This window comes from Thunnus maccoyii, chromosome 9 (genome assembly GCF_910596095.1).
Source record: "Thunnus maccoyii chromosome 9, fThuMac1.1, whole genome shotgun sequence".
Classification (NCBI taxonomy): Eukaryota; Metazoa; Chordata; class Actinopteri; order Scombriformes; family Scombridae; genus Thunnus; species Thunnus maccoyii.
Window position 1 is genome coordinate 33,377,209 of NC_056541.1, and position 26,408 is coordinate 33,403,616.

Consider the following 26,408-nt stretch of genomic DNA (forward strand, 5'->3'; position numbering starts at 1 on the left):
ATAAACAAGTAAAATTTTTTGTAATTAAAAAAAATGTAACTGTACACAGCAGAATATACCATTTATTGCAAACTGAACACCCCTGACACCTCAGAAACTATTAACACAAATATTGCAATTCACCTACAGATATGAAAAGACAAAAAAAAACAAAAACAAAAACAAAAAAACCCCTACTCTGATACAGCTCTCTCATCATCATCATCATCTTCTTCTTCTTCTCTGAAATTAACAGCTGTTTTGTTGAGTCTGGTTTGCCCCCTACGATGCCCCTCTGAGCCTCCGGAGGCAGCAGACTCGTGTATGTGTCATTAAGCCGTTCAGGTCCTTTTCAGTGGGGATCTCCGGTAACTGTGGCACTTGTTCCCTCCTTCAGATACTAGATGAACACAGTCCTCTTTGGGGGGAAAACCACAGTTAACACAAGGTTGAACCAAAAAAAATAAATCCTTTCTGAACAGGGAAATAAAGAGAGTCCCTCTGAGTGGCGATTCACAGGAAACCTGGTCCAACATTATTGTAAAGCACTGCTGATCTTGCATTATGGAAATTTAAAAAGTAGACATTCTGTCCTTGCTATTGCTGAAAGATTACAAAAAGCAGCTCATTTAGAAAAGTTGGGGTTTTTTTCATTCAGCAATACTTATAAGCTACACTTAAATATCACAGGACAGGCTCAAGTTAAACATGCCGCCCACCAAACAAGTTACTTTTACAGTATTTTGAAGTGTCGCATTAACAAATGCTATCGTAGTGAAACCCTATGTAGAAAATGTTGCTAAAAAGTTTGATACCTATTTTGTGCTCAAGATGTTTAAAAGAAAAAGCTGTTAGAAATGCCCCAGCAAGAGACAGTATCAGAATGAAAGTCATTTGGAGGAGCAGACAGTACCGTGCCTAAAAGAAACATTCTGGTTAGAAAGAGAGAGAGAGAGCCCGACGATGACATGAATGTTGCAAAGAGCGATCTCTCTCGGTAAACATCCACCTCAAAAGAGCCGCGTGTACAGACGAGAGCATCTGCAAAGACATCAATAAATAAGAGAAAGACAGAAACAAAGTCTTTCCCAACCCTGGTTCACAAATCCCCGTCCCACCCCCGCTGGTCAAACCTACGTCCCCCCCAACCACGATCCACCCATAGAACTGGAATGAGTAGCGACAGTTAGGGTACCCAGCCCCTATTTTCACAACGTTAAAATATCAAGGTTCAAACGTCTCATCTGCTGTCATTTCATCGTTTGTTCAGTGACGACTGACCTCAACATTGACAACTGTTCTGCTTAATGCTCAGTAACATCAGATACAGTATACAGAGAAGCACAGTCAGTTACACCACCTGACACATCGCCCTCGCTGCTGCTGCTAGTTCATTTACACGCTAAAAACTGCTCGTTTGTATCATAAAGCTAATACTTCCGAGATTACCATTTATGCTTGAGAGCAGTTAACATTAGAAAAATAATAGCAACCCCTGCTGTAAGGTAATGAGCAGGCAACCAACATTCACAAAGAAAACAGAAGAGTTACCTCAATTGTAACTTTTAAAATCCAAAAAGACCAGTGACATACTGGCAAGTCAAAAAAAAAAAAAAAAAAAAAAAAAAAAAGAAAAGAAAAGAAAAGAAAAGGTGTAAGGGCTTCGGTTGAAAACCCTGAAAGAGCTGAGACAATCACTCAGCAGCTGTTTCCACCAAACTATCAAGCCAATTAGAAAACGGGCACTTTTTACTGGTGCGAGCCTATGATGACTTATTATGGATACAAGTGACTTTAGATTTTTCAAGTCTATCTTACATTTCATGTGTACGTTGACAGAGTTAGTAGTAATCATTCCTTCGCTTTATGAGAAGGCTAAATTGAGGCTTCAGCTGTATCTTCAGCTTAATTTGAGTCGGTCAAATTAAGAGGCTTTCTTCATCCTGGCAGTTGCACGTATGTTTGTTGCCAGTGTTTTGTCCCCACTGTCCGTGGAAATACCAGGTGGGAATTTGAAAAAGGTTGTGACACTGAGAGTTAAGACACAGCTTCATATTAGTTTGGTCTGAGTCTAAGAATGCATTTGTATGGAGGAACTGGGATTGTGGATTTTCATTCCACAGCCAGCGTAGCGAGGAGGAATGATTACAGTAACCAATGACTCGGGGTATATATGGCGTATGAGTATTGTATTAACCTCTCCTTTAATTAAGCCAAAACTGTGACTTTTAAATTGCTGCCAACAGAAACTATCTCATTATTTCACAAATACCGTTTTTTCAATTACTATATATTGTTTTTTCCCCCAAAAATCAACCAGCTATTTAAATGAATACCTAGCTATACGGAGTGCCAATTAGGAAATAGATCCTGGTCGACAGCACAGGACTGCACACCATCACCTGTCTGCTTGAAGATGAAGCTAAAGTTTCTGTGTAAAAACAAACATTATTGAACAATTATGGCTTATATATTCATTTCTAAAAATCTGATGACTTTCAGGCATGTCAATTTCTACAAAAAAACTGTATCTGAGAACACAAAGCAGACGCCACGTTATATTCTGCTGAAGCCTTACCAAAATCATTAGCATCGGTACTAGAGGCACCAACAAGAGCAAAGCTTTCTAGAAATACAGTACTTTCCACTAGTGTCACAGAGCACAGGAGAAGTTGAGAGGAGAAGCAGCTCTGGGCATGGTTCAAGTAAAGGAGACACTAGCACAAAGTCCCTCCGTCCTGTACGCGTCAGATGCTTCCACATTATTGTGCTTTTGCATTCGATTATAATCCACAAAAAGGGCTCAGCCTGTCCAAAGAATATATACCAATCACTGCCTGTGATGACTTTAAAATCCCATGATGCATTTTGTTCTTAATAGGAGCAGTGTTTCATAAATGACCCCATCGGAAAGGCACAGATCGTCACCCAACGATTTGAGGAGCACAGCGACGTCGGCCCAATCGTAAGGCCTTCTCAATGTCAGCTGTGACGCTGAAAAGCACCGCCCGCCATCGTTGCTTAAGGATGGTATTTGTGCAGCTGTGCCCTTTATTGACCATTTCAGCCAAAGCTAATAATACATCCACAATCCACTGGGAACTTATTGCATCATGAAGCTGTACACACCTGAGTACTGACTGTCGCCAAGGGGGGGTCAAATACAAGAGTCCGTTTACCACGACGGTAAAGAGAAAACAGCAGCTTGTGATGTGTTACATAAGGGCATAACACTGTGAGCAACATGATCAACAAGTAGGTGAGAGCAGGAGAGGCGGGCAGCGTACGGACGGACGGACGAGCTCGGCCGAGAAACAATAGCTGCATGTGAAATTTTCCTTGTACATTCAGTTTGTTTGAGCACTTTTTATTCCAACGTACGTCGTGTATTGGGAGGGAAACTCTGGGTTGCCACTCGGTTACAGTGATACAACACATTTCCAAACACTTCCTATTTATTTCTGTGAATTTCTGGCTATCAACAGATTTCCACGCTCCCTCGTTTAAAAGAAAAATAATGATTTGTGTCGAGACTACAAAACTTAATGGACATTGAATTCTTTTGAGTGATGCTTATGACTGTCTTCGAGTGTGGTCATTTGGAAAAGATATAAACACTTGAAGCAATGAAACCTTAATTCAGTAGTTACAAAAAAAATAAAATAATAAAATATCCTCCTGCAGTCTGTCTGAACTAGAGCAACCCATCAACCAACTTACTCACAGTGTTAATGCATCCCCAACAGCTACAGTGCTAGTTAGAGTGTGTGTGCGTGGGCATGTACGTGTGAAATATGGACCCGAGCTTACTCCATGGTGCAGTGTTCGGGAGCATGAAGAATATACTTTTAAGACTAGACTGCACAAGACTCAATATAGGTCAGTGAGGCCGCGCCGTGGCGCTGCACGCAAGTCCCAATATGTCTCATCTCCGAGGCGTTTTCACTATATGTAGCAGCAATACAACTAACCGTTTACATTAAGACTGCAACTTACTAAGGTCTGTCGAATCCTCATTAGACAAAAATCATTTTAAAAAATATATTGTACGCAAAAGCCATCTGATCTGCAATCCTGCAGTCTGGAGCTTGATGACATTCTGCTATTAAACTGGTGAAAAGGGAATCTGACACTGTCTGCTGAGAGCTACCAGATGTGTGTCTGAGCAGACACACATGTATGAAGGGTGGAGCGATACAGATACAAACCTGTCAGTGTCACCCACCTAGAAAATGTTGCAGTTTTAAATAATCTGAACTATCTGGATGTTCTTATCTGCATCAGATGTTCATATTCTGCTGAGTGTTAGTGTCCTGTGATGATGTAACTGGTGTTTCAAAGAGATTTTTCTGCACTGGCAAAAACAGTAATTGGAATATTTTGGTTAGGAAATGTTGAATATTAGAATGATCACTGCAAAAATATTGGTCCTAACAATTTAATCCTGTATTCAGTCTGAAATGATTCTGTTTCAGGAGCTGACAGCGTCTTGAGACGGTTTTTTAGTTTTTAGTTACTTGTAGGAGCAGTGAAACCAGTTGAACTTGGCCTGTTGTTGTATTGATCCCAATTAATAAGGTTTTAAGACTAAATAGAGGACCAGGTGATTTAAAATGCATATCCCTACTCCTCACACAGCAGTGTGGTAATAGACAAATGTGTGTTTGGATATACAGCCATTTTTGCCAGGCTCTGTTGGGTCAACTGTTCAACTTCCACATGTCAGACACTCTCGGTATTTAGCTGACATCGATGGACACGCTGTTCCCAGATGAAAAATACCTGAGTGCCTGTTTGAGGACGTCTATCCAGACGAGATAAGTAATGCTGAACTGTCAGAGATTTAGTGGAAGAGAAAAGGGGCTGATCTGTTTTTCGAGCCTTTCACCGTTATGCTGTATGTGCAGAGACATTATTATTTTTCTCTAAACCTTTTGCATAGTGCAGTGTCTGAAATTGCCGATCTATTCTAGGCTTCTACTAGTTTGAGCTTTCTCTTCCTCCTCATGTCAGTTTGATGTTGTGGTTAAATATATTGCATGTGCACCCAATTCCATTTCTTTCATTAACCTCAACAGTGAAACATTTGCACAAACAGTGAATACTGGAGGTTCCCTGTGAGACTGTGTCCAAACTTTTACAACACACCCTCAGTCTGCTTTCAAATCACTAGCTTAAATAAAAAAAGGGCACATGACAACTGAACATTTGAAGTATGTAAGCTGATCAGGTGACCTGAACCAGCAGCCTCAGCATTATGGCAGTTGAACTGATTTGAAGTTTTTGCCCATGATCACAGTGCTCCTCAAAAGGTCAGAGTAAGACTATTTTACCATAGAAAAGGGGTGATGCTGTTTTGCAGTGTTGTGCAAAACAACAGATTTTTACATTTTCCTCCAAACAACTGACAAAAGCTCCCAGTAGGTCAGAGTATCTACAGCGGATTTGATGAATTTGTCAACTGGCTCAATATGAGGCCTACTGACATATTTACAGTTACAGTAGACAATCATTTCACCTAACGAGCAGATCTTTGTCACTTGTATAAAAGGAAAAGACTAAACAATGTGCTATGCTTCTTTCTGCAGTTTGTTACTGAGTGCTGCAGCTCCATGGCTGTGCAGGGTGGGGAGTGAGTCGGGCTTCACGGTCTGTCAGGCCAGCCAGCTGTAGCCTCTCTGAGGCACGGGAATGCTGTGGTTTTGGACAAGGTGACTGCCTCTCTGCCCAGTGCTGCCGGCTTAGAGGGGCATCAGCCTGGTGGTGTGGAACAGGAGGGGGTTCAGGTCCTCAGCGTGGACGGCCCGATGGAGTGAGGGCTCAGAGCGACTCCGCTCGATTTTTGGCAGCAGGTCTTGAACCTGCTCAATGGCTACCAGGATCTGATGAAGGGAAACCGAAGGAAAAGGTAACCGTCAATACGATGTTTAAGTGTGGTGTTTATATACTGTACATGTTGGCTTACTCTGCTGTCACCTTGTCTATTGTTAATCTGTTTGCCAGACAAAAATGAAGGTTTTTTTTTAGAAGTACATTTAAATGCAACACTCATTCTCAACACTTTTTTCACAACTTGACAACACTTTGACTCACAACTTTTCAAATGTCTCAAACCACAAATGCATAACCTGGATTAAAGCCACTGTATGTGAGATTTAAAGATTTTGGTGTCCCCTGTGGTGGAGTATCATTTGAAAACAGAGGGCTCCACTGATTCATTTTTTTTTATTGTATGACAAGAACATTTTGTGGGATACCTTTTACTACATGCATAACTTATAGACTTCTCACCTGTGGAAACAGGGGCCTCTCGTCACGTTTGAACTTCAGGCAGTCAACGATCAGCCTTTTCATTGACTTGGGTGAGGTACTATACAGCTTACTGAGGTCTGGAGACAAGTAACCACGTCCAACCATAAAGATTATCTGAGAGAGACAACAAAGAGGAGACAGTTACTGAAATCTGAAGTGCGACTGATGTTAGGGAACAGGACCAGTGCCTCTAACTTCAGCTATCAGAAACAACATCAGGTATAAAAGTCTTCATTTGATAAAGCTATCTTATATGGTGATGTGTGAGTGAGTTAATTATTTCTACAACTCTTGGTTGGATTGCCATGACATCTGGTAAAGATATTCATGGTTTCAAACGGATGGATGCTGACTTTGGTGTTGCCCTGACTTGTCTATCTATTAAAATGTTCACTTGCTCTACACTAAAACATACCTCAGAAACTACCAATGTAGAAATTCATGGTGTGTAGACGATGAAATCATAAAGATGTGGTCTCTCTCGGACCTTTCCTATAGTTTGAAGTTAGGCTAAAACTGTCTGTGACATACCTAAAATCTGAAAAGGCAGGCTACACAGTTTGCACCATCAAGCTGGAGGTACAGTAGCCCTAACAGCCAGTGAACCCAGTGCAGAGACTCCATCGTGTTAGGCAAAGATTTCAGAAAGATGAATGTGATACTGTGCTACGTCGGTGTTGTGTTAAAACAAAATACGAGTGTGGTGTAACCTGGTCTCTGTTGTTGATATTCGAGTAAGGCAGGGTCCCTGACATCAGCTCAAACAGCACGACTCCGTAGCCGTATACATCAGACTGGAATGTGTATGGGTTGCTGTCCTGCATTCGGATCACCTCAGGAGCCTTGGAAAAAAAAGAGTGGGGAAAAAAAAGAGGTCTAATGATCTAATCATACGTTAAACATTAGTGGTTAAGCTAATTTAGCTGCTAAACAAGCTGACTAATGTCTTAAATATAAACAGTTTGCTTCCTACATACACTATAGTCTATGTCTTTTTTCAACATTTACATGAAAATGTTTACAGCAAGGTGCATCTTAAACTTTCAGTCAACAGATAGATTGAGCTCACCGTTTGGTTGTCTAATAACATTAAAGGTCACACTTTTATAGTAACCACAATCATTTCCTAAAAAGTGTCAAAGAGTGGACAGTAAAAGAGAGGCTTACCATCCAGAGAATGGATCCACTGGGTTGTTCTACCTGTTGAGAGCCGCTCCACCGAGATTTCACTGTGGCCAAGCCAAAGTCACCGATCTTAACAGTCCAGCCCTCATGAAGAAAAATATCTAGCAGCAGAGCTAAGGAATTATTATAACAGATGACTAGTATACATATCGTTGCTATTAGTTATCCAGAAAACCTTTAAAAAGCAGGAAACTAAGGAAAGGGTGAACGGTAGACAGGAAACTACCAAAGAAAACCATGCAAACTTTTTTTTTTGTTTTTATAAAAAGGGAGCATATGATGCTTTTCCTGCTTTTTCAGACATATATATAATGTCACAATGTTGGATGTTCATGTTAAAAGTGGCTGACGTGTCAAACAACGAGGTAAACGTATGTAGCAGTAATCCCTGTTAGCTAAAAGCAGCAGCTTCATTCTGCTCTGAACGTTACGTTTCCGATGGTTTTTTCTACTTTCAGCCTGAGCTGCCGTCAGTTCGTCTGCTACGTGCACAGTGCGCAAGTTTGCTGCTCCACTCCGGGAGTAGTGACGCCGAGCCACGACGCCGTTACACAGCACAGCAAAGTAAAATAAGTAGTTTACCTGTTGGGGGTGTGCTGGTCGTCTGCAACTCTTCATCAAACATCATCACCACTGTGGCTGTTTGTGCTTGTACTCTTCCTCCCTGCGTTATTTCTAACTGTAACAAATAGCTCAAATACCTCCATATATTGTTGTTTCAACTGGTTTTTAACGCCGCTAACGAAGCTCCGCTAATTCAGTGAGGAACACGTTTTTACTTCCTGTAAATTCTTCACAATAAAAGTCTCCCATTAGTTAGTCATTTAAAAGCTTTCAATTTGAAGCAGTAAAGCAGGAAATGTTTGGTTTGCATTGACGGTAAAGATACACAACTCTGATACATAAATCTGGCCAATCAGAGCAGAGCGGACTCATCAGGTGGGGAACCTTAAAGAGACAGGAGCTAAAACGGAGCGTAGGAGAAACTGTGTACACTGAGGGGCTGCATAAAGGGCCAGTATGAGATAAATAAGGAGTTTTTTGAACTGTGAATCATGCAGAGCTGCTCTAGTAGAGTCCAAAAATACAAATTTAGAGCTGAAATGAGCATAGTAGGTCCTCTTTAAACAAAACAGCAGTTGACCAAGTGACAATTGGTGTTGATTTCACATTCAAAAACATTCAAACATTAAAAAAGGTCACGTTTACCTGGTCTGCTACAATGTCTACAAAGTAAAAGTCTTACACAGTTCACCTGGTGTGGATGCTAACACCTACTGAACAGAGTACAGAGCTGAAAGCCAAAAATAATGAACTCTGCAGTATACCTTCGCCTATTAAAAGGTTATGATTCATGTTTGTGGTTAAACCTCTTGCTAGCTATAGAACACAGTGTGCAAATCTACCCTTGTGGTTATTGGTCGAGTCTTCAGCAGAATAAAGTCAACTACGTCATAGAGTTCACTCTCACTCACTTACACTTTCACACACTTACTTCTCAGCTAAAGCGTTAAAAACCTACCATTGGACAATAAAAAGGATACTGTTTGATTTCAGATCTCGATGAATGATGTTCTTTGCATGAAGATAACTGAAAGGAAGAAGAATAAGATCATTCATTTCATCTCTGGGAGCACTGCAGCACCAAATGTTGTCAACTCCACTTATTGCACCCTTTGCAATTTTAGAAAGCCACCGTCATCAGCAATCAGCTTTCTCAGAGACTCTCCTGCAGTAATAACAGACTGTCTGTTGCGGTTTCTTGCAATTGTTTATAAAAAAAAAAAAAAAAAGACTTAAACTTACACAATAACATCAATACAAATCTATAAAACAATCTCAATTTTAATGCCCACAAAGTAAAACTCCTACGACTAACAGTACTGGCTATGTGTTACTAACACTTTAAGTTTAAAGATACAAATCTAGATTTGAAACTTTCCGCATCCTGTTTTCAATGAAATGTAAATATGATTTATTCCATTGAATAATGCATCTATACCAAACCAGCGTCTACAGCGTGCACCAAGTTGTGTACTGGAAATATTTATCAGTTGACCTTTCTTTACTTTAAAAAGGGGCATCAGCAGTGAATAAGTGGTGAAATAGAATCTAATAGCAGGCCTTACTCCATGCCCTGTGCTGTCTGTCGGGCCACATCAATGCGCCGCATAGTGTCAAACTTGGTTTCTGTGACATGCAGATGGCGATACAGGCTGCTGCCTTCACACCACTGTGTGATGATGGCAAAGTTGGGCTTAGTCATATAGCCCATGAACAGCAGGATGTTGACGTGGCGAGTCTTCCTGCAGAGAATGGAGAATGTTGATAGTATTAGATGGTATGTTATCATTCAAGTTTCAGTTATTGAAAAGTTTTCATTTAGATATTAGATAGTTATCCCAATAAGAAGTGGTTATTACTGGTTCAAGTGTTGGTCTAAATGAAAATGGTGGCCGTCATTTTATGATAATGTCCCACTGTTGAGTTACAACCATGTCTGTCCAGACTCATAATACTTGTAGTGAAGACTTTGAAGGAATTTCATAAAAAGGTATGAAGTGTATTTTCCTTGTATGTGTTCACATGTTTGGCCAATAAAGCTGATTCTGATCAGTAACAGTAGACGATGCTTCACACACGTCTTCGACTCGGCAGCAGAGAAGATCTATACGATCACCACAGTTTCAAGCTGGGCACCAAGATTAGTGTCACCAATTCAGTATCCGACCAAATCCAGACCACACTACTCACCGTAAGACCTGCATTTCGTTTTTGAAGGCCTGTAACTGCTCAGGTGTCGGCTCTGTGACTTTAAGGATTTTGATCGCCACGTCTCCATGCCACTTGCCCTTGAAGACGGTTCCAAAGGAGCCAGCGCCTATTCTCTTCTGGATGTTGACTTCTCGAGAGTGGACCTCCCAGTAGTAACTCGAGTCCCTGTAGCCCCCTCGGTGCTGAAAGCATGAGGAAATCCCTTTACTTGGCCTTTTCAAAAGGGTGCCAGCCACTATTAAACCTCTAAACATGTCTCTGAGGACAACCAATGAGCTGTAAATGAGGTCAAAGACTACGTACCACTTTCTTTTTGTCGTCAGATGAAGAGGGCTTGCGCTCCTTGTGCTCTGAGGGGGACTTGGGCGGTCTCCTCCCTGGAGAGCCGAGAGAGGAGGGTGGGCTTGTGGAGGGCTTCGGTGAGGGCTCAGGACCTGCAGAAATGAGAACACAGGACTTCAAAAATGAGAAAACCACCACATGTAAAATTACAAATGAATACAAATTCTGAAATGATGGAGGGGAAATAAAAAAAGTAAACAAAAACAAAACCATACCGATTATGTTGTTGAATTTTAGTGCTTCCTGTAAAGGAGAAAAAACACGACATGATAAATGTACATGTCATAACTTATTACACAGGTTAGTAAAGGTGTTGAAGTGGATATTTTTCTTCAGTAAGACTATATTTATATCTAATATCTGTTTATCCTGCAAACAAAATAGTCTATCAAAGAGTTCATCGGGTAACAACAGGTGGTCAAGGCTGAACATTTCTGGTGAACAGCAGGAAATGAGTTTTCTCGGTTTACTTATCTTGCATGAGGTGTTGCTTTTGCGGGCAAGGGTTAACAGTTGACATGTTTTTTTTTTAGTTTTATACTAAATACAATGAGATCCTCTCGTAACAACAGCAACCAATCAAAACACGGACCAACCTCTATGATGCTGGCACCAGCAGGGCCCACTGTGCTGACCATATGAACATTGGGAGTGGAGGTGGAGCGATGCCTCTGTAGAGACTGGCCATCTCCACCAGGCATGGGGAAGGGAAAGGCTGAGGTCGGAGACAGGAGGTCCATCCTGAGTGATGAGGTGAAAGTCACAACTTTGAATTTGAATATCACTTTCAAAAGATTAATGCTGTCCTGTTCATCTGAATATATAATAGTTGTGCATGTGAGCTCACCCAGGAGGCTCTGGGGTTAAGGCTATGTTGCTCTGTGACGGGGAATTTTCTGGCAATAATATCTGGGGGTACTCATCTGTGCAGGGATTGGGATCACACCTGGACAAAAACACAGGTGGGAAGGATGAGACATGACAAAAATAACAAGAAAAGGAACTCTCATGTAAGGACTTGCAGTTGGTGAGGCTCTGGTTATATGAAATGGATGCTTTTTAACATAGACTCTCTGAATCACAGATGAAACCCAGCTAATGAGAAAACCATCATCTTATATATACACACGGTAACTCAGCAAACCAGGTTTCTCAACAAGCTTTCTTTCAACAACTAAGTCCATTTTGACATGACAAGCACACAAAAATGTGTACCAATACAGAAGACGAGCTGATAACAATAATCAACTAGTCACATTTTTTACACAATCATGTTGTTATCAGATAATGGCTTCATATTTCTATTGTAGTATCTGCAGCACCAACAATGCCGGGGAGTGCATAGTTATCCTGTCTTTATTCTTCATCTGTGCGGCATGAATGTTTATTCTTGGCATTGGAAACAGTACTGTAACTACAAAAAACAAACAAATAACAGTACTGACAACTGTGCCAAATGGGAAAGGCAGTGAAACATTCCTTAATGATGTCATGCAACACATCTCTGGAAAGCTCAGATTCTTATGATTCGATTGATGCGAACCATTTCAAGATACAATTACAACAGCGGGTATAATCAACGCCTCTGTCAGACCACCAACAAACAAACATCTATGAAGCCTCATATTATTCCACTGACTGATACAACTCCAACAGAAACAGTCTTGTGACACTGGGAAAGGTTCATTTAATCCAATCCAGTAAAAGTATTTAATCCAAAAACATGATTACATCAATAAATATCCACAAACAGCTGTTGCATCATTTCAAATTAGCCAGCAGACGTCCTAATCTTCGATGTATTTTCCGTCGTAAATACTGGCCACATCTTGGTATCAAATGATGTTTTGACACCTCAGAGCTCCCGTGTCTTGTCCACAGCCTAAGATAGCCAACGACAGTTTCTGCTGAAAGGAAGTGCCCGCCCCTCTTCTTTTGTGTAAAGACCGAGCCAATAGGAACAGTTTCTGCTGATGACCAGCGCTTCGAATAGCCAATTAAATTCCGAAAATGACAATATGCAGCTTTAGTGTTTTTTATAAAGCCACAACATGGAAATTATGTGAATATAAACAGTTTGTTACTTTTTATACAAACTCCCTTTTCACTATAGCACTTGTTTTGACTCTTTTATATGCACAAAATTTAGCTTCAAAAGGAGTGTTTTTTTGCAAGACACCAAGTAACTCCCTTAGAAAAACGTGTAAAATATTCATTTTCTGTGGTATTGTTATTAAAATTGAACATGGACTAGGTACGGCTCCATGCTGTGGTCCCATTGTGTTTTCCAGCTAGTAAGTCTCAGCTATAGCTCATCTGCAGGCATCTGTTTGCAAAAAAACATTCAGGCAGAAATAAAAACCTTATACTTCTATTACTCAATGCCAGTAGCACTTACAGTGATTCTGTTGGGGAAACAACTTCAGAGTGTGACCTTTCAAAAGAGACCAAAACCATGCATGTACTCCTATTTGTTCATGAAAAGCTTTGAATGTACTTTAGGTATGCTTTGGTGTTTTGGGCTAATTTTACAGGAATTTAAAGGAATATTGACGTGTTATATCCTGAAAAACCCAATAGGTGAACTTTTTGCAGTTCCTTCTACTCGAACAAGTGCAGTTTTTTTTACATTTTGATTAAATACATAGGAAATTCAGCTCTCCCTTTCCATCTCACAGGTGCTAGAGGTGGACGTTCTGCTGAAGAAACAATGGCAAGTTGGAGAATAACTCCTGCCCTTGTTGGCATCACCTGACCAGTAAGACACTTGGTGCTCTTATACAAGTACATCCACTGATAAACTGAAGAGAATCCCTGCACGTCACTGAACGCTTCTTCACCAACTCACCGTTTGCTCACTGTGTCCATGTCCACGCACACAGTAGGGACCTTGCTACTGCAGTGCTGGTGAAATTTGTAGCCGCATGTCTGACATCTGAAGCCATTAAAAAGAAACTTGTGGCAAAAATCACAGTAAGCCAGCTTGAAGAAGGTTTTCCGTACCTGCAGATAAAGAAGCCACAATATTCACTTCTATTAGCAATCTTTAAGAATATTTAGGTGAAAAAAAGAGAAGAAAAATCCAAATATATGATGGATTTGGACCTGATCAGTTGCCATTCTGTAAATATATGGGACTTCAGAGAAGTCATAAAAATAAATACAGGGTATGTGCGTTTACCAGTTACTTACAAAGTTGTGCATGGTGAGGGGAATATCATCCAAGACCTCGACCAGAAGCTCCTCTCCAACCAGAGGAGTGATATCTGTTTCCCAATCTGTCAGTCTCTTACGACTGGATAGGCAAAGACAAAAACAAGTAAATAAAAGAGAAAGTTTGTACATATTATCAGTTTTAAAACCCATACATCTCCACACATTAACTGCTCCCTAAGGCAGCCATTTACACCTTTCTAGTGTTTGTCACAATAAAACGGCATTTAAAGATTCCTTGTGATAAAGTGAGAGAATGGCCTTCTTCATAAACAAGCAGTTATCCGGATGATCTAATCCACTTTATTTGTAAGTAAAGCTGAAAGTGAGCAAACTTGGAATGTCAGCAATAATTCCTCATTACACAGGAAAACGCTGCACACAACTAGGTTAAGTAAGGTAGGTCAAAGTTGAACTAGAGAGTTGGTCTGAAAACTGTGCTGGATGTTTACAACAGACAGTTAGGGTAATACCAACCTTTGTTTTCTCTTTAAATAGCTATGACTAACCTTGGGATTTGATTAAAACGGTCTGATTATCTCAGTGCTTGTGTGTCTTGCCCCCGTCTGACTTCTTCTTTCTGAGTACAATGTTATTATTGATAGGATTTATAGCCTAAAACTCTCAAATTTAGATGCAAGAATTTCCCTTTAAAATCTATTGCCTAGATACATTACAGTTAAAGTCATGTATATTAGCTAGGCACTGTATTTTTGAGCATGTATAAATAGCTCGGAGACACAAGTGAGTTTGATTCACACTTCATGCTCTGCCTATATTTCACAAATATATCAACATATCACACTGTGCAATGTGTAGATCTGAGGTGCAACAACTGTTTGCTGTTGCGTCTAAAATCTTCTATGTAGGCGATGAGGGATGCAACTCATCATCCTTATATGGTGTGGGAGGAAATTCAGTGGACAATAATGCAATCTTACCCTTCTAGCAGGCGAAATACAGCACAGCACTCTTGGCTTAGGCCTCTCACTTTGAGCGCTTTATCTAGACTCTCGTGCACAGTTTGTCCTTGTCGAACATTCACCTGAGAACAAGAAAACAGTATTTGACAAGTGTGACTTTGAGGTGACATTCATTGGCCATGTACATACAGATAACAAAGGAGGCATACTGAAACCACACCAAAATGACAGTCACACATATTCTCACTGCAAATTATCATGTTTTGACAGAGCGACTGTAAAATAGTGTCAGGAGAGAAAACTTCAGTCCAGTGTACAGATCACCTTTCACCCACATAAAAATAATATATTCTTGTTCTGACCACAACAAAGCTCTTATAGAACACTGTGGGATGTCAATCACCCACAGCTGCTGGTTGCTTGGTGATAGCACCACACACACACACAATGTTTCACAATTAGATGTACATTTCTAACATAGTAATACAAAACAGATTCAGTACAGAGTATTGTGCGTCTGTTCGTTTCACACAAACAGCCAAGCAGGAAAACTGGAAGAGTTCTGCCAAATTTTGGTTTGGCAGGATTTGTTTCATCCAGTTAAGTTCCCCTGGCTTCTTAATTCATCATTTCAGAAGAAGGAAGCTATTACATTGACGTGTTTCTGTCTGAGCGGATGCATACATCTCTATTTAGCAAGATTTTTCAACAATGGGTTATCTGCAATACTACAGTAAAGTGCAAATGTCACAAAAATCAACTTCTGCCAGCAAGTTTTACATATAGGAAGCTTGGACAGGTGGCTTGCTGTTGTACAGTAGAGAGGTATGGATAACATCAAGAACAAATTGTCCTCCACACAATTTTAACTACGATGGACAATCATCATGTGACAATTTAGCTCAATAGCACTGTGACAGGACAATTTAACAACTATTTTTCAGAATATGAAAACATAACGTCTATGTCTGATAGGAATTATAACTCAAATAAATGGTGGCCAACACCATCTGTGAAACCTGACACCAACTGTCCACTAGCTTACTCACTGACGTGCTGTGAAAGATGTCAAACTTTGTGTGAGTAATTACACTCACAACCAATAGCACTGGCAACGTTCTTTTACAATTGGTAATTGCCAACTGTTACTCATTAGTCTAATTACTCATATTTTTTTGTAGTATGAAAAAACTTGTTTTCTAACTAGAGCTGCTGTATGATTGATAAAGAGCCAATCATCTTACCACTGTCCTCTGTTTGTTGGGGAGGTAGACTCGGATGGTGCCCCCACCTCGGGGTACATCCTCCGGACTAGTCTCCCCCGAGGAGGAGTAGGAGGAGGAGGTGGAGGACATGATGAGAGGCAGGAGGAGCTGGAGAACGCAGCACTAGACACCACAACCTCAGGAGAGCTTCATGCACAGTGGGATCCAGAAGAGTTAGCCCTTTATATAGAAACTGCAACAACATGGACATATTTCAGTTTGGACACAAATATATCTCATGTAAATACAATGGATCTGATTGATGGGAGGAAGAAAGCATTTCTTGATATCATGATGATACAATGGGTTAAGGCCCTAAAATATCAACTGCAAGAATCCTAACACCCACAATTATAAAAATAAAACATCACTTTTACATGAGACATACATTTGAACGGCACACTTAGAAATGTATAGCTGTACAAATCTCTTCATATCAGAAAAGAGAACCCATAATTGTTGTCTCCATTAACATTACCAATGTACAGTGTATCAACAATGTGCAAATGCCACCTCATTCATAAACACAAGTTATCATGAAACAGTAGAGCATACTGATTACAGGAATATCTTATTTTTGGTTTATGGCTGTTGAATTCTAGCTGGAAAAACATACATTAGATAAGCAGCAGTGTGTGTATGTGTGGTGGGGGGCGGCGGCAATGCACTTCTGCTCTCTCAACACTGCTCTTATTTGTATGAACAGAAGGTAATGTCAACCTCTTCTAAAATGCTGACGGCTGATCCGAGATACATATCTCGCACAACAAGAATCAGTAATCTGCTGGAGAGCAAGCAGAGATGACACTTTAAAATAACTTCAAAATAACGTTTAAAAAGCGTAATTTTCTTTTATTGGTGGAAACACTGTGCCAGATACTCCAAGTGAATCCCAACGAGTCCTGAAGGGTTATTTAGTTATTCTCACAAAGATAAAATCCTTTACCATCGGGAAGACAATAAAATTGTCCAATTTTTAATTCTGTGTAATCATACGACAGAGGATGAACAGACTTCGACACAACACCGGGTCTTACATACGCGTAACATAGCGGCACAGACGAACGAAAACGACGTTTACAGTTAGGATTAACTTAAGCTAACACGGAAAATATGAACTTACCCCAAAATCATGTAGCTGTGCGAGCGTCAAATTAATGCTGAAATTCTGCGCCGTCAGTCAAAAGTTACAAACCAGTAAACTCACAATCTAAAATAGTTACTTGCATGATGCTAATTGCTACCTGACGTTAGCCGTTAGCTTAGCATGGGATTTGCCTGCTGTGTAATATGTCATTTCCAGTTTGGGGAGGCCATGTTTCTCTCGGTGCGCCAGTTTAACGACTTTAGCAAACTGCTACAAAAAGGTAGGGGCAAGTACTTAAGTAGTGACATAATGACAATATAATGCGAAGTTATTAAAGCTTCGGATTATTCCTCTACACTCGACTTGAAACAGTAGTTAGCTAGATAGCACTGGTTTGAGTGTGAGAGGAGATTATGTGGCTAACTCGTTCAGCTTTAATGCTAACTCGTAGCCAGCTAACGTTAGAGTCCGGGGTTTTTACCAGCGCGTCAGCTTGTTAGCTTCTTCTGCTGTTCTCCAAAAAATAAATATATATATATGACTTATTTAATTGACATGCATAAAACGGCACGACAAACTTGTCGCTATACTTTTCTAAGGATAATAGCAAAACCTTCCACGGCCACCGTCAAAGTGTTGTGATACAGTTTGGATATAAATTAAACTCTTACCTGTAGCAGCCATCTTGAATTCTCTCAATCTGAAGTCGGATCTGTCACAAGAACTTGAGGGAAAGCGGAAAAACCTCCGAAATGCCCCTTTGTCATTGGTCAATTCCTGTAGCTGCGTGTTTTTCATTGGACAAAACCAGCTGCGCATAATTAAAGTGGAAGTTGAATAAACGGTCTCGTCCATGACTTTATATATATATATATGTGTGGTTTTGTCATGTAAATCAACTAACTTACACTATAATATTTAGTAGCCGGGACGTAACACTACTATCTCCAATAATACAAATAAATAAACTAATTAATTAATTAATTAATTAATTAATTAAGTGTTTCCTATATATACACTTGCAGTATTTATTTGCGTCTTTTCTGTTTAGATAAATGGACACGTATGCTCTTATCTCTGTATTAAATACTGCGTGGTGTTAGGCGTGCACCTATTCTCTTGCATCCCAATATGTATGTTATTTCAGTATGGTAAAAAAAAAAAAAAAAGAGCAAATACAAGTCATAAGAAACAAATTTTATTATAAAATAATTATAATACACACAATACAGTATGTATTAGGTGTCTGTTAACCAATGAGTTTGCAAAACAAAACAAACAAAAAAAACAACCTCAATTTACTTGAAAAATACTGTCACTCATGATGGCTATGATGCAGTTTGATTGATTGCTTGTTAATTAATGGTGACCATTATGATTGACTATGGGAAACCCTTGACTTAAACTTATTATACTTGGTAGGGTACAAAACCTCACTTTTCATTTTAAAAAGGACCAATGTATAGAATTTAGCGTTTTGAAAAACAGTCCAAAAAGCAGTTTTTGACAACGGTTTAGTTATTCTTTATTAGTTCCTATTGCACACTGAGGACCCTCCTCTTCTTCGCCGTGTGTGTGTATGCATGGTGACGCCACTCCACATCTGCTGTGCTCTCGTTCTCCAGGGTGCCGAGTTTGATCATGTACACTATACAGAAGAAGAGCAGATGTAAACATTTTACACGTCCCAAAAGAAAGGTGGCACAGAACAGAGGAATTCCACTTAAAAATGTCCCGAAATTCGTGGCTATCTTCCAATGGTTTTTCTGGTCCTTATTTAAAAAGGAACACTTTGACACTTTTGAGTATTAGACCGGTGTCTCTCACCATTTTGTTTCTGTGCATCCATTGCAGAGATAGGTCAGGTAGAGTTCAGACTGGGACAGCTATAGCCCAGATGATCCTGGATTTTTTTTAGGCGGATATCAACATCGATATAGACCCTTTTCACAGCAGACAGTTTGACTCGTCAGGTGGAATTAATAACATTAATGATGGCTGCATTCCATTTAGGTGAGCCAGTGGCAGCGCTCTGGTATTGTGCATGTTTGCTTACTGTGACAAATAATGTAATGGAGCCATCGTTAATATTATTATTTACAGCTGTGCTTTTCCTGCTGTGAAAAGGGTCTATTTAAGAGTTTAAAAGGTATGCTGATAATACATCAAGACTTTATATAGGGGATCCCTTGCATCTGATCATTTAAAAAATTGGGCTCAAGATATGCACTAAGCGGGACATTTAACAATGAATATAGTCAGTGCTCCATGGTGTACAAACTATGTAATGGTGTCACGGTTTCTTGATAGCAAATCATAGCAATATATTTATGATAAGCCAATATACCAGCCTGGATGATTTATCTGTCACTAATTTCAATAAAACAATCTTCCTGTCAATAGAGGACTCTGGCAAAAAAAAAAAGCAGGCTTGTCTGCCAAAAAAAGTTTAATCTGACACAACTTCTGCTGCAACGCAAAGCCACATCATCCAGCCTCGCACCGAGCAGGTGAAAAATTAGAGTTTTAAAAGCCTTCGTACTAATATTTCTATTATACCCCATTCCTGGGTGGTATTACATGTTTAAACCGGTACTTGAAGCAACACGCAGGACTGTTTTCAGTCTGAACAGCTCTAACAACAACAGAAAAGATACTCCTGTTAACTAGTAAGTTAGTCACCTGAGTTTTGTTCATGTTAAGTCACAACACTGTTTCCTTCTTCCAGTCTAAGTGCTGACAGGTCCTGGACCTATCTAGAAGTACCTATCCATACTTACATTTCATTTCAAACCTGGGTCCCACTTCTGTCAGCTCAATGTTCTTGTGGTCTGTTTTCTTGTAGGTGTGATGTCTGTAATAAAAGAAAGCTCATTATTGTTGACCTCAATACCACAAAATCTGTATGACATTTCATTGAGGGGGAACTTTCACACTGACCTGAAAGAGATGAAGTCCTCTTGGTTGGCGAACGTCATTACACGCCTACTGTCCTCTTTCGGCACTGGAAAAAGATACTTGAGGATATTCGATACCTGTGCAAGCAGAATTAATTAGTTGTACGCACAAACAACGAGTGAAAGAGAATATCGGTGACATGTGTACAGTGCGTGGTCCGACACGACACTCACTCTCTTGCCTAGCCGTGAGGTGAAGTTGTGAAAAATGAGGTGTGGGTAGGCCTCAGACATGGTGCCTATGTCTGGAACATCGTGCCTCATTACCACGTTGTAAAGTGTGAAATAGGCTGTGGGTCCAAATGGCAAGTGACACACCACCAGGCCATCTGCAAACATACAGGAACAAAAAAAAGTTGACTTTTACATTAATACTCTGATTACAGCGTGCACTGAGCCATGTTGGCAGGGCGATAAGGAGAGACAACCGGTAGATTGATTACCACAGATGGATTTTCAGAAATACTGAAGAGCAATGCACCTCTCACTCCCCACACTCCCAGAAAATCTGGACACCAAAATTAACTTGTATTTTCCAACACGCAGGTCTGAATGGTCAGGAGAGAGCCATTTCCACACTGCCAGAAATACAATTGTGGTGGGAAAATACTGAATCCTTTCAAAAAAATACTGAAATATGCCCAAATAATACCAACCCTGCGTCACTTTTCTAAACAGGATATTTTAAAAAGAAGATGCTTTAGTTTCAGGGTCCTGGTATCATGCATGCTGGTGAATAGAACAGAGCCATTGTTAATGTTATTAGTAACACCTGTGCTTTTCCCAACATGACAAGTCAAAATATCTGCTGTGAAAAAGGCCTATTCTTCAACTCCCCCCAGGTTGCTGCAACCCACAAATTCCCAGAAAATATATACAGCGGATGTGGCCTCAGTGGTCGTCATGGTGCTGTTAATACTACTGCCAGTCAAACTAAAAAGCTCCTTTTACTCTGTGTGTTGCTTTGAGGGAAAATACTGTAAAAATGATGACTGAAAAGGAAGGAGTGACGTGAACAGGCGTACCCGGCTGTCCTCTTGTTTCGTGCACGATGACGAGGTCGGTGACGTTGTTGGCTTTGCAGGCTCGCACCAGCGCTGCGATCTCATGGTTTCCCCTGTTCATGCGCTGGGCTCCAGGAAACATCAGCTTTACTTCCTGTGGCAGCACAGGTTATATCATATGTTACCCCCCCGCTACCTTTCACATATCTCCTGTTGCTCTTCACTGTTGATTAGCCAATAAAAAGTTAAAAGTTAAAAAAGGAAGTTGTTTGAATCTTAACTGTCGGTGGCTAACCTCATGTTACCCACTGACAGTTCCTGCAGCTGTGAAGTATTAATGACTGCAAGCCTGTACATATACATTTAATCATGTGGATCGCTCAGAGACACTTCAACATACATAGACATCACCATCGTCAATCTGCTGCTGTCCTAAGTGATACATTCACCACAGAGAAATGGGCCTGACCTTGGAAAACATTTTGAGTCTGGAGCTCGGGTCTCTGGATGTGGTGACCATGACTTTGGGATCTTCAACTCCGGCCCATTTATACTCATCATCCATGTGTGAGCTGACACCTGCACAGACGAAATAATAAAAAGGTGATGATTGAATAAAACAGGATGAACGCTGACAAGTCGGCGCTATCGGATAGGACAAGACGTGACACTAACCTTCTGCCCCTTCATCGTCATATTCCAGTAGTTTCTGTAGCTGCAGAGCCTCTTTGCGTACCTCAGTTGGAAGGAGACGATTTTCTGTTGAGAAAACAAAAGGATTTGAGGTCTGATCATTTGCACTACTGACTACTTGTAGCTGGAAATCTGCAATCTAATGATGATCACACAATCCGTACCATCTAGGGCACCCTTCAGCTTCTCTTTCTTCTCTTCAATCGTTCGGAGTCTGTCCTCTTGCGCCTTCCTGTACAGGTACTCTCGCCTTTGTCTCACCTCTCGACGAAGCTGTTAACATTACACCACATAATCTCATGTAACAACATGCAGAATAATGAATAGAACAGAAACTTTTGATGGCATACTTGTAGGAAAATAGAAGTATTATAGAGGCAAGGAACATGAAAAACATTATTTTCTTGTAAAGAAATAGCTGGTAGCAGAATGCTGAAATCAATGTAAAATGATGTTTCTGTCACCAGACTATATATGGAGAAAATGTTATAAAGTCTTTAAAAGTTTTGAAACATGCCATACATCTAATATGACAAAGCATCCTCTTTTAAATTCAGCGTACATGTAACATGGCAACATTTTATCTTTTAAGTCAAACTCCTGCTTACTAAGCAGCGAGATTTATTACAAAGTTGACACATATTGTACTTTAAATGCTGATTAATCCCGAATGCAACTGTGACTTTTGATAATGACGGGAATATGTTGATTAGTCCAGATGTGATATAGATGATGGGGTTTGTTAGCTAATGTGAATAACTGCTTGTCTTCTTCGTGGCAGCCTGAAAACCAGCTATTTCCACACTGGACTCAAATATGAGTCTCTGACTGAGTTAGTCGTGGTTTCACTAGATAATACACAACACATTTCTCCAACTACAAAGCCTTTTAACAAGTTGTGGTGCAGACTGATGTTTACATTTAACGAGGATACGACGCCGCCGCCATGAATTAGCATGTAGCATTAGTTAGCTGAGTTGCTGATTAAGCTAATGAATAAATTTAATGTCAAGCTTGTAAAGAGACACAATGTTCGTTAACATTTTTATCAACTTCTCACTTACCATGTTTTCTCTTTAGCTGGTTGCTAGCAGGCAGCACTACTCCTCACATGGACACAGGGAGAGGCGAACAACACTTACCCTTATTGGCTAACAATCAACCAATAGAAGCGCTTGATACTGACTAGCAAGATTTCCAAAATAAAAGCAGGGGTGAGCAATAGGCAGCTTACGTTTATACAGTAAGTGAGGAGTTTAGGTATTGGGGGGATTCAGTATACTGTGTCCCATTTTAACAATACTCACCCTACTGGCTTCAAAGTGGCACCTTTACAACAGATTATTATAAAGATTGGTTGTGATAAGACACTTTCATGGTGCAAATTATTAATAAAACCCATCTTTACTTTTCTTTTTGATGATGATGATAATAATCAACTCTCCTCAGACTGATGTCAGACACTGATATGTATCTGTGTGGTTAGACATTTCCTGAAGGTCTGTGACACCTGCAAGAATAGCAGCTTCTCTTCCTCTTTACTACAGAGAGACACTTTGAATACTTGGATTATGCTTTTTCTAATTTCTATGTTGTTTTTGGCTGTAGGTAAGTGGAGACCAAATTATTTCTTTACAGTGTTTAAAAAGGTTTGATTATTAAATTGCTGTATTTACTGCTTTATTTAGCCAAATACCTGAAGATCATCTGCATGAAATGTACAGCAAAATGTGCTGATATTAAAACAAAGGACATTTGGCATATCATTAGAGCTAAATGGTCTCCTGATATACCAAGTGTCGACTAAAGGTATGATTTTATTCTGTTTTTAATTTCTTGATGCCTTCCTATAATATTCATTAAAAATTGGAAAGCATAAAACATTATGTACATCATGTACTTTATGTTCTGGACTGTAAGCCTTGGTACTTAATACACAGGTTATCCACCTTGAGATCAGTTCTAAGTGTAGTAAGCCTTTTCAAACAGTCATATAAATTATAAAATGATAAGGTATCTGAGATTTTGATACCATTTCCTCGCACTGCATTTGGGCAATCACTCAACTCAGCAGAACGCCCTACCTGATGATTATTAGTACGTTCAAACCAAATTAAAAAATCTGCTAAAAACTACTCAGCTCTGTAACCACTGACTCTAAATGTCATCTCATGGTCTTCTCATGAACACAAGTAATCTTGCTTTTCATTTGACAAGCATACATTATTTATTTCTAGTTGACATTGTGTGTAGCTTTGTATTTTGTGTTATCTGTCCTGTGTGTTTTTCACTTTGTACTGTTTGTTATTGTGCTGATATATGTTTTAATTGTGACTAAAACTGTTCATGGTCCCAATAAATACAATACAATCATGTTTCTCATGATCATTATTTTTTTATAATGTATTGGTACAGCAGCAGGTTACACAGTTTCAACCATTTGATTTACTGCTACATGACTGTGTGCAGGTGCCTGTGAGGCAGTGTACTGGCAGAGGCTGACATGCCCGTATGAGCTGAGGTTTGAGAGCATGCCGAGGGTGTGGTGCAGGCAGAGCTCCACCGAATGCTGCACCGGCCTCGTCTTTGGCCAGAACACCCAGTCGGTGGATGGAGGTAAACTGGAGGTGGTGGAGGGCTCGGACTCCTTCACTGTGGCTGTGTGGGAGCTGAGCCATGGAGAGGGGGTGTACTGGTGTGGTGTGCTGAGTGGAAATGACACCATCATTAAGCTGGCTGAAGGCTACTTCTACAGCTGTAAGTAGAAGACGAGATTCAAAAGTTCATGAATGGGTCAGGGTCTGGATGGACACTGTTGTATTGTGGCTTCGTCACATATTGGTTTCCTTTGGCTCATCCTCTGATTAAAGAGCCCAGTTGTGCCCCCAAATGAACTCCCATGGGCGATGTATCTTTAAAACTATTTTTTGTTTTAACACTGAGTTAAATAACTGTGTAATGGTGTCAAGTCAAGTCAATTTTATTTGACAGACGGATGTATAATAGATGTTATGTGTACAGACTAGAACACTAATTACAGAATACAACATTGAAAAGGATAACAAAATTCTAATGGATTTTTAATATGTATATATAATATATAAGGTGTCACTTGCAGTTCCCCTCAGATTTATGAAGTCTTTTAGTCTTTTTCCGGCCTGCAACTAGAAACATCAACCTAATCTCCAGCTGCAGCAGGAAGCTGCTTTTAGCTTCTTTATGCTACCTGCTCAGTGCCAAACATCACACAGATAAAGTTAGCAACTGGCTACCAAATATAGTGTTTAATTAGGCAATGCTTTCTGACCATAACAGCTTTATAAGGGGATAATATGTCAGTTAGCTTGTATTTTATGCTTTAATATAGATACATTTCAGTCAAAAGATCTTAACATAACTATTTTATGGCATTGTCATAAAAAGAGGGAATATTACATCATTACTTCTTTATGTATTTATTCATTTTTATTTAATAATTCATTCACTGTTCAGATTCATTCACATGTAACTGATGGGTGAGACCTGAACACTGTGGCTATTTCTTACAAATGAAAGCTGAATGAAGTGGTTTTATCAAAGTTGACTGAAACTGAAAATAACTGGCTGTTGTGTTTGAAAATTAGGTTCATTTTTGAAGACCAAATCAAGCTAAAAGAGTAAAACACTGTAGCACTGAGGGGAATGGCAGATTTGATGATAATTCTCTGTGTCACTTCAACATTATATTTAGTTAATACAAAGATAATGATTAGTGCAGCTTTAATTCAACTTTCTCATAAGTGACGGTGGTTAATAATAATAATACATGACTGGATGGTTTGTTACGTCTAAAGTTTATTACATGAACGATGGGATAACGGTCAGAGATCATCAGGCAAACCTGCAAACTGTAGATGTTTAATTATTGAAACATAAATGTTATAATAAAACTCATCAGGCCTTGCACCATCAATACTCACATTACCTTTCTTTGTCATGCCTCTGCAGACTCTGGTCTTCATCTCATTCGCTGGATTCTGCTGCCTCTGTTGCCCATGGTGACCGTTTTCACCTACATTTACTCCAGAGGTAAGCTGTTCAGCTAACGCCACCAACAAAGACAGACAAAAAGCAGCAAATGTTTCTCTTCTTAGTTTGATTAGATTGTGGATGATAGAATTATATATTAAAAAATGGAAATAAAAGGTTTTCTAGTGTTGAACTGACATGATTCATCTACAATATAATGCAGATTATGGTAAATATGATCAATTAGCATAACAAGGAAGTTAAGTCTCAATGTTTTCTTCTCCAGCAACAACAAAACACATGCGTAAGGTAATAAACTGCTTACTTTTTCATGCTTTAATTTTTTTTTTTTTAAGTTGCTTGACAGTAAGGGTTGTAACATCTTTTTCTTCTTCTCTTTAGAAGACAGAGGAGCCTCACGATGACGTTACTCTGCGCAGACGTCTGGCTGAGCCGCAGTACGAGAACACAGCAGCTCTGAATGAGCTGGAATGATGAAGATGATGAAGGGAAATTTAAAAGGCTGTCTCACACTCCATCACATTAGATCATGTTTAAGAGTCCTGATGCTTTGCTGTTGAGAGAAATAGTTTTGCACACTTGTGCCAAAGTCATGGCGTTCATTGAATTGTTTTGAGGGTGAAAAAAAAAAAAGACCATATAAA

The 26,408-nt window shown here is 39.8% G+C and overlaps 3 protein-coding genes across 4 annotated transcripts; 1 reads left to right on the top strand and 2 right to left on the bottom strand.

The window, feature by feature from the left end:
- Positions 1-44: 44 nt before the first annotated feature.
- On the bottom strand, positions 45-17,948 carry araf (A-Raf proto-oncogene, serine/threonine kinase). Of its 2 annotated transcripts, none has more exons than XM_042421198.1 (16): positions 17,753-17,948; positions 15,974-16,187; positions 14,748-14,851; positions 13,786-13,888; positions 13,442-13,596; positions 11,441-11,539; positions 11,190-11,334; positions 10,809-10,836; positions 10,555-10,685; positions 10,231-10,433; positions 9,606-9,782; positions 9,021-9,067; positions 7,459-7,577; positions 7,002-7,133; positions 6,271-6,405; positions 45-5,861 (listed from the first exon to the last, which is right to left on the bottom strand). In XM_042421198.1, exons 2-16 carry the CDS (start codon positions 16,082-16,084, stop codon positions 5,721-5,723), a joined length of 1,830 nt encoding a protein of 609 aa, XP_042277132.1. In that variant the 5' UTR covers positions 16,085-16,187; positions 17,753-17,948; the 3' UTR covers positions 45-5,720. The 2 variants fall into 2 exon arrangements, with proteins under 2 accessions (XP_042277132.1, XP_042277133.1); XM_042421199.1 differs by lacking the exon at positions 17,753-17,948 and adding an exon at positions 17,118-17,214.
- si:ch211-102c2.4 (uncharacterized protein LOC568178 homolog) lies at positions 17,262-26,404 on the top strand. The gene is made up of 5 exons (XM_042421203.1): positions 17,262-17,361; positions 24,205-24,492; positions 25,723-25,803; positions 26,030-26,052; positions 26,146-26,404. The coding sequence occupies exons 1-5, from the start codon at positions 17,262-17,264 to the stop codon at positions 26,236-26,238; spliced, it is 585 nt and encodes a 194-aa protein (XP_042277137.1). The 3' UTR covers positions 26,239-26,404.
- On the bottom strand, positions 18,264-22,906 carry imp4 (IMP U3 small nucleolar ribonucleoprotein 4). The gene is made up of 9 exons (XM_042421202.1): positions 22,800-22,906; positions 21,900-22,008; positions 21,718-21,801; positions 21,512-21,621; positions 21,064-21,196; positions 20,213-20,367; positions 20,022-20,116; positions 19,862-19,935; positions 18,264-18,729 (listed from the first exon to the last, which is right to left on the bottom strand). The coding sequence occupies exons 1-9, from the start codon at positions 22,800-22,802 to the stop codon at positions 18,617-18,619; spliced, it is 876 nt and encodes a 291-aa protein (XP_042277136.1). The 5' UTR covers positions 22,803-22,906; the 3' UTR covers positions 18,264-18,616.
- Positions 26,405-26,408: the final 4 nt, after the last annotated feature.